Genomic DNA, 12024 nt, shown 5'->3' on the forward strand with positions numbered 1-12024 from the left:
TTTTGTGAGAGATTTATATGTTAACTTACTTTATAGACCTGATTTATTATCTTTGTCATGCTAGTGATGTTTCCAGATGAAAGAAAATGTCTCAAGTTACAAAAAGAATCTTTTTGTTTTGATTGGTGTATTGAAGTTTATGGGGTTTAACAATTTGAAATAGACAAACGCTATCTCTTTCCAACCACTCTCAGCTTTGAATATAATCTTTTTTTTAACCTTTTCTCATGACCTTTTTTTAAGGTTATGAAAATGACTCTGTAGAAGATTTGAAGGAGATGACTTCAATATCCTCTCGAAAAAGAGGTAAAAGAAGGTACTTCTGGGAGTATAGTGAACAGCTTACACCATCACAGCAAGAGAGGATTCTGAGGCCATCTGAATGGAACCGAGATACCTTGCCAAGCAATATGTATCAGAAAAATGGCTTACATCATGGTAAGGGAGAGTTGCTGTTGAATATTTATTGTCATTTTATTTATTTACTTTTAAATTTTATTTTATTTTTATTTATTTATTTATTTATTTTTTTTGGTACCAGGGATCGAACTTGGAACATTGCGCTTTCAAGGCAGGCAGCATCATCACTGAGCTAAATCCCTGGCTTAGTGTCATTTTAAATAGAGAGACTGAGCCATAATTTTTACTCCATGTACTTGGGTTTTTAGCCCTTTGTAGCCAGCTAGAAAGGGAAATAGTAGAGCTGTTGTATGTGCTATGACTGCTCTTTGCCCATAGATAACTTTTACCAGTGTCAAATGCCATCACCTAAGCAGAAGGAAGGGAAGTATAAACATTTATTTCATGTCTAGTACCTTCTTATTCTACTTACTCAACTCTGGAAAGGGCCAGGAAGCTGCTGAACTGTCACAGTTGCTGTAAGACTGAGGAGTATGCAAATGGGCTGCAGCCTCCCTTTCTTCCATTTTTCTCCAATCCTCAAAGCTAACTGTAAAGGAGGATTTTGGAATATAGAGAAAAGGTGGGGAAAAGAAAAGAAATCATAGTTGTGGAAAAAGGAGTGATAAAGGTGGACATGATGGCACATACTTGTAACCTCAGTATTCTGAAGCAGGAGGATTGCAAGTTCAAGCCCAGCTTGGGTAACTTAGTGACTTAGCAAGACCCATCCTGTCTCAAAATAAAAAAGAGCTAGGGATGTAGCTCAGTATGAAGGCCCTGAATTCAATCCGCAGTACTGAGGGAGTGAGGAGTGGGGAGAGAGGAAAGCAAAGGAGGTAAGAGAGGCCATAGTAGGAATCATGAGATACTCATAATCGTAGGTAGGTTAAGGTTTGAATTGTTATCCTAGAGAGTTATGATTAAGTAGATTTTTTTTTCCACAAATGCTATTTTTATATTAATCCGAAGTCTTTACCCAAAAAGGCAGAGGGGGGAAGTATTAGTTAAGTATCATGCTCAATAAACAGTTTAGTATTTACTTATGCTACAGATTCAAGTTGCTAAGCATGTTTGAGGCTAGGAATTATATCTAAGGTTTGTGCCTCAGTTTCCCTGTCCATCAGCACCCAGATCCTGTACTGTATTACCTTCCAGTGAATAATTATGAAATTTTTACATCCTGTTCAATTTTCTACCAAAAATGATAAACTCAATGAATAATTCTAGGTAGCTTGTGAAAGTTCTAGGAAAGGACAGTGATGGCTAACCTTTTAGAGCTTTCAATAGTACAAACAGCCAGCTGTGGCATATATGCTGTAGGTTCACCACTACTGCTATAGAACTTCAGAGGACAGAACCATCCCCTTTCCCTGGAGTGATATAGGGGAAGACCACTGGAGTGTTCTGTAATGTTATTTACCAAAGCAGCCAAAGAAGAGCTTTCAAACAAGGTGGTCGTTATTTGTTGAATTTTTGATCCAGCACAAAAATGTATCTGTTTGACAGTTTTTTAGTTTCAGCATCAAAACATTTTTGGGCAAAATACCTAAACTGCCTTCTGGACCAAATATTATATCCTATCCCTGATTTTTGTGTACACTTGCACTCCAGTCTGAGATTTTTTGTTGTTGTTTTTGTAGTACCTGGGATTGAATTTAGTACCTTGTGGCAGGCATGGTGCCATTGAGCTAAATCCCTGACCTCCATTCTGAAATTTGAGCTGCTTAATTCCATGAAAGGAATTAAGAATCTATGGTACTAGGGTTAGAAAACTAGGAGTAAAAAAGGACTTGGGAAAATTTAGAACTGTGAAATAGCATCCCCCACCTTTGTTTGTGGTGCTAGAGATGGAACCAAGAGCCTTGCATATGCTAGGCAAGTGCTCCACCACTGACATACACTGACATACACTGACATACAACTACAACCCATCCTCATTTTTTTCAGCCACACGTGAAAAGATAGAAAGAGGCTAGCCCTTCTAGGTTGTTAAACATACTAAGACTAGAAACGTCCCAAGACTCTTTTTTTTTTTTGGTATCAGGGATTGAACTTGGGCCCTTGTGCTTACAAGGCAGGCAGCAAAACCACTGAGCTAAATCCTCACTCCGTTTTTTTTGTTTTAAGACAGGGTCTTGTTATGTAGTTTAGGCTGGCCTCAAATTTGCATTGATCCTCCTGCCCCCCCCCGCCCCCACTCCGAGTGCTGGGATTATATGCCTGAGCCACCACGTCTGGCAAGAAACTGTGGTGACTATGGAAAATGTATCTTTTGTTCACACAAATGAGCTAACTTTAACTTCTTTTAAACTGTCTAAAGGAAAATATGCAGTAAAGAAGTCACGGAGAACTGATGTAGAGGACCTGACTCCAAATCCTAAAAAACTACTCCAGATAGGCAATGAGTTACGGAAGTTGAATAAAGTGATTAGTGACCTGACTCCAGTCAGTGAGCTGCCCTTAACAGCTCGGCCAAGGTCAAGGAAGGAAAAAAATAAGCTGGCTTCCAGGTAAATGCTAATAATGTTTACTCATGTGAATAAAGTCTAGGTGGTGAAGTTAGATTCTAAGTTTTAATAGAAGAGGTGTTCTTAAACCATTATTCAAAAATAAAAGTTTTCTTCTATAAATACTACAATAAGAGTATTATACTTTTCCTTTGAAGCGTATTACACTTTTCCTTTGAAGGTAAAACGTGTTTTATACTCCCTAGAAAAAGTTTTTGAAAGGAAAACAATGGATTCAGCTGCAACTGCCATATAGTATAACAATGAACATTTTGCAGCTTTATTTTTCATTTACTTTTTTAGTGCATCAGGTTTATTGAGGTATCATTTACAATAAAATTTACCTTGCTAATTATGAATTTACAAACATAACCAGTCATATAACTACCATCATAATAAAGATACTGAATATTTTCATCACCTTAAAAAATGATGAAAGCAAACCTCTTTCCCACCCTCAGCCTCTCACAACCTCTAATCTCTTTTTCGTCTGCCTTTTCTGGACTGCGGTATATGGAATGTACTGTGTGTGTCCTTAGAATCAAGCTTCTTCCACTTAACATGAGGCATTTGAGATCCATCCATGTCACTGTGTGGAGTTCTTGTTCCTTTTTTTACTGAGTAGTACATACCTTCATTAGGGGTATAATATATACTTTATCTGTTTGCCAGTTGAACAGCCTTTTTGAGTTATTGCCAGTTTTTGGCAAGTATAATAGAAGCACCATAAACATTGAATTGGAGGAGTTTGTGTGAACATAAGTTTTTATTTCTCTTAGATAAATGCCTAAGTGTGTATGTTCAACTTTATACTGCCAGACTGTCTTCCAGAGTAGTTGTGTGTTCCATTTTACATTCCCACCGGAACAAATGAGTGTTCTACAGTACTTACTTTACATCCTCTATAATAGTTGATATCATCAGTTTTTGTTTATTTTCAGTTTTTTTAGTCACACTAATAGGTGTGTACTTGTTATAGCTTTATTTTTAAATGTGTGCTTAATTTTAAAAATCAATTTGGATAAATGATTTGAACATGTTTTATAACTGATCTTTGGTAAACATCAGTATGCAGTGATTTTTGGTTACTATTAGAGAATTTGTAACAGAAGCAAAAAGAAGTATATTCTGCATATTTAAAAGAAAAGTGAACTAATAGCGACTTCCTTTTACAGAGCTTGTCGGTTAAAGAAAAAAGCCCAGTATGAAGCTAATAAAGTGAAATTATGGGGCCTCAATACCGAATATGGTAAACCTGAACATTGAAGAATTTGATTAACCTCCTGTTAACTTTGCTGACCTCTCTTGTTCTTTGGTTTTGTTGTTTGCTTGCCCTGCATTTTGCCCAGCCTTCTTTTTGTTGATCCATTCAGAAAGCCACATGCCTACTTTCATTCTTGCCTTCCTCTTAGTGTATGGGTGTCTTATGTCTGAGGCTGCTCAAGCCAATCTCATCACTACAGTCATGAGGTGGTCTGCTTACCATTCTCCTGTTTTATAATTGTGTTGATTACCCAGTTTTGTTTACTTATTTTAATATTTTCCTTGATTTGAATATTTTAACCTTTGTGTGTCTGTGCACTTTTTTTTTTTTGGTACTGGGGATTGAACTCGGGTCCTTGCACTTGCAAGGCAGGCCACCAAACTGCTGAGCTAAATCCCTGCCCCCCCCCTTTTTTTCTTTTGGTACTGGGGATCAAACTCGCGTCTTGGCCCTTGTGAGGCAGGTGGCAGCACCACTGAGCTAAAATCCCGGCCCTGTCTTCTCCCTACATCTTTTGAATTGGAATAGAACCCAGGAATGCTTTTTTTTTTTTGAGACAGGGTCTTGCTTTGTAGATCAGGCTGACCCTGAACTCACTATCTAGCCCAGGGTAGCCGTGATCCTCCTGCCTCTGCTTTCCAGGTCCTGGATTATAGGTGTGTGCCATCATGCCCCACTATGATCCACATTTTTGACATTTCCCAGATTTTTTTTTTCTTCTGACACTCAGGGTTGTATCTAGGGCCTTGTGCATGCTAGACAAGTGGACTACCACTGAGCTACACCCCCCAGTTCTTTCATTTTTAAATTGCTTATCTCTTACTATTACATAAGTAAAGGCAAATTCTTCCATGTTGGTGATATGTTCCAAGTGTTTTGTTTTGTCTTACAGATAATTTATTATTTGTAATCAACTCCATCAAACAAGAGATTGTAAATCGGGTACAGAATCCAAGAGAGGAAAGGGGACCTAACATGGGGCAGAAGCTTGAAATCCTTATTAAAGAAACTCTTGGTAAGAATTTTGGATAAATTCATTAAAAAAATAATAGCATGTAGTATAAGGTATGTGATTCAAGGAGATAGTAAAAGTTCTTTTAGTTTAAGGAAATACTCAAATGTTCTCATTATAGCTATTTCTTTTTTGTTGTGCTGGGGATTTGAATTAGGACCTGACACATCCTAGGTAAATGCTCTATCACTGTGTTATATCCCCAGCTCATATTTGCTCTCTTTTATGAGTAGTTTTGTCTTTTGAGATTTAAGGTTTCTAAACATACACTGCTGATTACTGCAATTTGTAATTTAGACTTAGTCATTGTACAGTTTTAATTCTTAAGAGAGAGAAGTGTTTAGCAACTTTAACCTTTCATAGGATAAAAAGCAGGCTCTGAGCTCTAAGCCTACTTTATACCTTTCTTGACAGTCTCATTTGTTTTGATCAATAATACATTTCACATGATTCTAATAAATGTGGTTGTCTGGTTTCCCATCCCTAAACAGTTTGCACACTATAGCAATTAGAAAGGCAGGCATTCTGAAGTTAGGTCAACTGGTAGTAGGTAGAGAGACATAGACATAAAAATTCTACAGGCCAAGGAGCTTAGCTACCATAGGAGCAAATTATCTTACAGATCAGTAGCATCCCAAAGGCTTTAAAATCCATGAAAATCCAAAGTTAAATTCACAAAGTAAAAGGCCATGTTTGTCTTGAACAAAATCATACTGACACTGAAAACAATTTCACATGAACAGTAGATCCCAGATATTGATATTTTCCTTAACAATCATTTCTTTTCTTTTTCATCTGGTTTACTTAATTACTTCAAGCATGAAGCAAAACAGGAAGCAGTAATGAGTTACTTGACTTTCTTCAAATGCACTGGTACTGTTATGATGTTCTGAGTATTCTTTCAAACCATTTTTTTTTAAGGATTTCAGTTTTTGTTAGATGGAAAGAAGAGTTTAATATAAGAAAAATTATTTTTATCTTTTTATTTTTTTAATTTAAAGCTCTTGTGTGTTGATAAGTTTGTATATTTCCTTTATATTTGTAAATCAGTTTTCTTTGCCTGATATAAAAATCCTTGAGTCATTTTCTTTCCTGGGTATCTTGAGTATGTTTTTCCAATTTCTTCTGCCATAAAGTATTTCTATTGTAAAACTAGTAACTGTACAGTTTTTATGTCACTTGTTTGCTGGTTTTTACCAGATACCAAAATGATCTTTACTTTTTCTTTAAATCTTTGCTATTTTAGTAAGCTATGTTTAAAGTTAGTCATTTAACTTTGATATTCTCACATATGCAGGTGTATTCTTTCAATATGTAGTTTCAGATATTTATTAGTATTTGATTTTCTTTTAGGAACTCATTATCTGCAGGTTGGATCTTCTTTGCCTCTGTTGGTAGTTTCTTTTGCAGTGCAGAAGCTTTTTAATAAGATGAGGTCCCAATTGTTGATTCTTTGTGCTAGTTCCCGTGCTACTGAGGATTTGTTCATGAAGTCTTATCTTATGCCATTGTCTTCAAGAGTTTTACCTAACTTATCTTCCAGCAAGTTTAGTGTTTTTATTTTGATATTTAGATCTTTAATCCACTTGGATTTTAGTTTAGTGCATGGTGAAAGATAAGGGTCTAGTTTTAATCTTTGGCGGTTGAAATCCAGTTTTTCCAACACTGTTAATAAAGAGGCTACATCTTTCCTCCACTGAGGATGGTTGGCTCCTTTGTCAAAGATGAGGTAGCTGAGTACATCCAGAGTTGTTTCTTTGTCCTCCAATCTATTCCGGTGATCCTCCAGTCTATTTCTTTGCCAACACAATAACTTTTTGTTGCTTCACAGAGTCCTCTCTTTTTTCAGTTAGGGTTAAACATGACAGTTTATATTCTGAAATTTCTTCTTCTGCTCCCCTTACCCCCATTTGATCTGGACCATATCTATATTTCATATATTTTCTTCTGTAATGCTCAGTTTTAATGCCAGCCCTACGGGTTTCTTATCAGTGCTGGCTCTCCTGCAAGATCTGATCTGCCAGTTTTCTGAATTCCCAGAGGATTGACTGTGGTCCCCTTCACATCTTACTGTAGGACCTTTGAGTTCAAAATGTCTCACAGATTCAGCTGCAGTTCTTAAGTTGGCCTCTTTTGTTTTCCGTGAATAATAACATATTGACTATTTTAGATTTAATTTATTCTCAGGTCCATTTCTTCCTTTTCATTTATCTCACAAAAATACTGATACCATTGAATAAATAAATGCTGTTATTATTCGAGTCTTTTTTGGTTTTTTTTTTTTTTTGGTACCAGATGTCAAACTCCGGCCCTTGCCCTTGTGAGGCAGGCAGCAGCTTCAGCATCATTCAGGTCTTAATAGCCTTTGATATTTGTCCCCCACCTTTAATGTTCAGGTTCAGAAGAGAGCTTGTCACTTGTCAGTGTTTCAGGAGGTTATTTGATCAGTTTTTGTTTTTTCTTTTGTTTTATGATGATGTTAGGGATTGAACCCAGAACCTTTGCACTTGCTAAGTTGCTAAATTGCCCAAGTTGAGCTCAAACTTGGAAGCATCCAGCCAGAATAATAGGCATGTAGCACCACACTTAGAGCTTTCTTATTATTAAGAGATAGAGTCTTATTTTGTTGCCCGAACAATGCTCTTAACTCCTGGACTTAAGTAATTCTCCTGCTTCAGCCTCCCCACTACTTGGAATTACAAAGCTGTGTGCCACTTGGGCCAGTTATCCATGGATTTGGTTGCTCTGTTTTTTTTGTTGTATTGCTGGAAATTTAACTATAGGCCTTGAATATGCTAGGTAAGTGCTCTAGCATAGTTATATTCCCCTCCTCATTTGCTTGTTTTTATATGAGAAAAAAGGAGATTTAAAAATCTCTGCTGCATACAGTCATCTTTCCAGAATTTCTCTCTGAGAAGCTCAGAGGTGTGGTAGTAGTACTTTGAAAGTATTTAACCTAATAAGAATTTGTTAGAGTACAGCTTCTCTGGAGTCAGTTTTGATCATTTATGTATTCTTAGAAAAATCATCCTCTTCTAGACTTTCAAATTTATTAAAATTGACCTTGTCTTTATTTTTTGATTTCCCCTATATGAGTAGTGCTCCCATTTTCATTCTGTATTTGTATCTGTTATGTTCTTTCTTTTTTCTCTTCTCCCTCCTTTCCACCTTCTTTTCTTCCTTTCTTTGTTTTGTCCTGTACTGGGGGCTGAACCCAGGGTTTCACCCATGCTAGGCAAGTGCTGTACCACTGAGTTACTTCTATACCTTCCCCACCCCTTTTAATACAAAGTCTGGCTGTGTAGTTCAGTCTGGCCTGGAACTCATGGCAGTCCTCCTGCTTCAGGCTCTGTGGTGCTGGGATTACAGACGTTCACCACCATGCCTGGCTCCTTACAGGGCCCTTTTTAATTTTGGAGACAAGATCTCACTAAATTGCCCAATTTGGCCTCAAACTTGTAATTCTGCCTCAGCTGCAGGAATAGCTATGATTACAAGCATGTGCCACCACACTGGGCTTCTTCCTTATTTCTTGACAAGATTAATTGTAGGTTTTTCTACTTCTTGCTCCAAAGAATCAGTTCTTGAATTTACCAGCTTGTCTAATTTCTTGAGTTAACTAAGTTCTTACATTCTTTTAATTCATTTTTGGTCATTAATATAAACAACAAGCTCTTGAAAATTTCTTCTCAGAACTAATGTAATTATTTCTCATAAATTTAATGTGTCATATGTTTTCACCATTTCCCAAGTACTTTGAACTTTTATGTTTGATTTACTTTTTTAAATTAACTTTATTGGTGCATTTTAGATATACATAATGCTAACATTTATCATAGAGTACTTGTACCTGAACATGATATATCTTGATTCTTTTTTCCCCACTCCTCTCCCCTCCCTACAGCACCTCTTCCCCTCCTTATTTACAAAAGCTTTGTTTCCATTTTTTTAAATTTAAAGAGATTTAAAATTTTAAATAAGATAGTAATTTTACTTTTTAGTGGTATTTTTTGTTTTAGTTTGGTTTTGATTTTTTGGGGTTTTTGTGGATACTGGAGATTGAACCCAGGGACTTCACACTGAGGTACACATACCATAAAATATATTCTTAGGTTTTTATGTGTAGTAGTTGAATTTTGTTAATCATTCTGTGAGTGACAAGAGGTATTTAGTTTTAGTTTTGTCATCAGAAGATATGATTTATTTATATGACCTTTCTTGTCTTTTTTAATCACACTGTATAATCCCTTATTAAGGTTTCACTTTTGTGTGTCCTCTGATAATTTGCAGCTTTGTGTTTTTGTCTTGTGGGTTGCATTTTAAGTGTGTGTGTGTGTGTGTGTGTGTGTGTACGTATGTATATATATTTTTTGGTACTGGGGGTTGAACTCAGGTTAAATATAACTTGAAATGTATACTTAATGTTTTCTTTCAGCTTGCCATTTAAGATTTCAGTCCTGCAGACAAATAGAAAGGAATAGTATAGTGAACATCTGCATTTCATTCAGCTCAGTTCACCAGTTGTTGTTTTTTTCTTTTTTTTTTTTTTGAAGCAAAAAATTTATTGGTACATTTTAGATGTACACAGTGATAAGACTTATCATGGGCAATTTGTACCTGTACATGATATATCCTGCCCCTTCCCTTTTTCCCATTCCCTCCCTTCATTCAGCATTTCCATATATAAAAGCTTTGTTTCTATTTTTTCCTTCTGTTTTCACATTTTTGATGTCCCTCCTCTCCCCCTTTCCCCTTCCCATTTGAACATCTTCTTCCCATTTCCAATATCTATTATATGTTTTAGTCCTTATTTACACTTTTGGTTTCTCATACCAGAGAAACAATGTGGTGTTTAAAGATGTGTGCCTGATTTATGTCACTTAAGAGTATGGTCTCTAAGTACATCCATTTAGCTATGAATATCTCAAGGTCATCCTTTTTGTGGCAGAGTAGTACTTCATTGTGTAAAAATCCCATATCATCTTTATCAATTCATTGGTTAATGGACATTTGGGCTGTTTTCCAAGATTTAGCTATTATAAATTATGCCACTATAGATGTGAGTGTGCATATATTGCTGTGATATGATGCTTTTAATTGTTTCAGAAGATACCAAGAAGGGGAGTAGCTGGGTCAAATGGAACCTCTAGTTTTAGTTTTTTGAGGAATCTCCACACTGATTTCCACAGTGATTGCACCAGTCTACACACCCATCAACAGTAAGGAAGCCATTCCTTTTCTCTCCCACAACCTCTCCAGCATTTGTTAGTGGTTGATTTCTTGATAGCAGTCATTCTTTCTGGAGTAAGATAGAATCTCAGCATTTTTAAAATTTTCATCTCTTAAATGACCAGTGATGTTGAACATTTTTTTCATATATTTATTTGTTGTTTTTACTTCATCTGAGAGAAGTGTCTATTCATTTCAGATGCCTGCTTTTGCATTGGGTCTTTAAATTTGGGGTGGGGAGTCTGAATTTTTTTTTTTTTTAGTTTTTTATATATGCTAGATAGTAGTCCTTTGTCTAAGCAATAGTTGGCAAAACTTTTTTCCCATATTATGAGTTCTCTTCACTCAGTTGGTGGTTTCTCTTGCTATGCAAAAGATTTTTGGTAAGATGAGAGGCCAGTTATTGATATTTTGTGACATTTCCTGGGTTTTGTTCATAAAGTCTTTTGTCTACACCAGTGCCTTCCAGCAGACTGTTTCTGTTTTGATAATTAGATCTTTGATCCATTTTGATTTTAATTTAATGCCTGATGAAAGATATGGGTCTAGTTTCAGTCTTCAGCATGTGGTAAACCAGTTTTTCTAGCACCATTTATTGAAGAGGCTATCTGTCATCCAGCGAAGGTGTTTGGCTCCTTTGTCAAAGATATGGCTGAGTATGTCTGGCATTGTTTCTGCATCTTCTTTTTTGGGGGGTACTAGGGATCAAACTTGGGACCTTGCGCTTTTGAGGCAGGTGGCAGAACCACAGAGTTAAATCCCCAGCCCTCTGAGTCTTCTATAATCTGTTTCATTGATCCTGGGGTCTTTTTTTTTTTTCAAAAAACCATGCTGTTTTTTATCATAGTAGCTTTGTAGTATAATTTCAAGTGAGGAATTATGATGCCCCCTGCCTTGCCTTTGTTGCCCAGAATTGCCTTTGCTATTCTAGATCTCTTCTGGTTCCAAATGAACCAGTTGTTAATATTTTGCTGTTTGTTTTTTGTTTCTGTCTGTTTATGGATTTGGTAGGGGAATATCTGCAGGTGACTTATAGATGTAATTTGTTATTCCTAGCTATTTTAGCTCGTATCTTTTGAACAAAGACATTCTCTTCATTCACAAGATTGATATTATATCCAAGTACTTGAACATTGATAGAATACCATATAGACTCTGGAGTCTATATTTACATTTCCCCAGTTGTATCAGTATTTCCTTTTATAACTTTCTTGTTTATGATCCATTTGAGGATCACACATTGCATTTCATTGTCTCTTCTTTTGTCTCCTTTTATCTACGTCAGTTTTGGGGATTTTGTTTTCTCCTTAATTAAAAATCCAGGTGGCCAAGCATGGTGGTGCTTGCCTGTAATCCCAGCACTCAAGAGGCTGAGGCAGGAGGATTGCCACAAGATCAAGGCCAGCCAACCACATAGTGAGTTCAAGGCCACATCAAATTGCATAGTGAGATCCTGTCTTAGAAAAAAAAAATCCAAGTGATAGATCTTCCAAAATGTTTCAACAATGAATTTATCTTATTCATGACAAGATGCAGTTAAAATATTTAGACAGAATTTTTAATATATCCTTCTTATTCTGTTTCGACATTTTTTCTTAACACTTATTTAT

The 12024-nt window shown here is 36.2% G+C and overlaps 1 protein-coding gene across 2 annotated transcripts in view; it reads left to right on the forward strand.

The window, feature by feature from the left end:
• Crebrf (CREB3 regulatory factor) overlaps positions 1-12024 on the forward strand; it is a 62174-nt gene that overhangs the window by 38504 nt on the left and 11646 nt on the right. For both annotated transcript variants that reach the window (XM_010622163.3, XM_019207221.2), the window contains exons 5-8: positions 244-438; positions 2723-2912; positions 4085-4158; positions 5066-5188. In XM_010622163.3, coding sequence (XP_010620465.1) covers positions 244-438; positions 2723-2912; positions 4085-4158; positions 5066-5188 — 582 coding nt within the window. The remainder of the gene's footprint in view (positions 1-243; positions 439-2722; positions 2913-4084; positions 4159-5065; positions 5189-12024) is intronic.

The sequence above is a fragment of the Fukomys damarensis genome, unplaced genomic scaffold, assembly GCF_012274545.1.
Source record: "Fukomys damarensis isolate Sample0158 unplaced genomic scaffold, DMR_v1.0_HiC HiC_scaffold_9, whole genome shotgun sequence".
In the NCBI taxonomy this organism is placed as follows: Eukaryota; Metazoa; Chordata; class Mammalia; order Rodentia; family Bathyergidae; genus Fukomys; species Fukomys damarensis.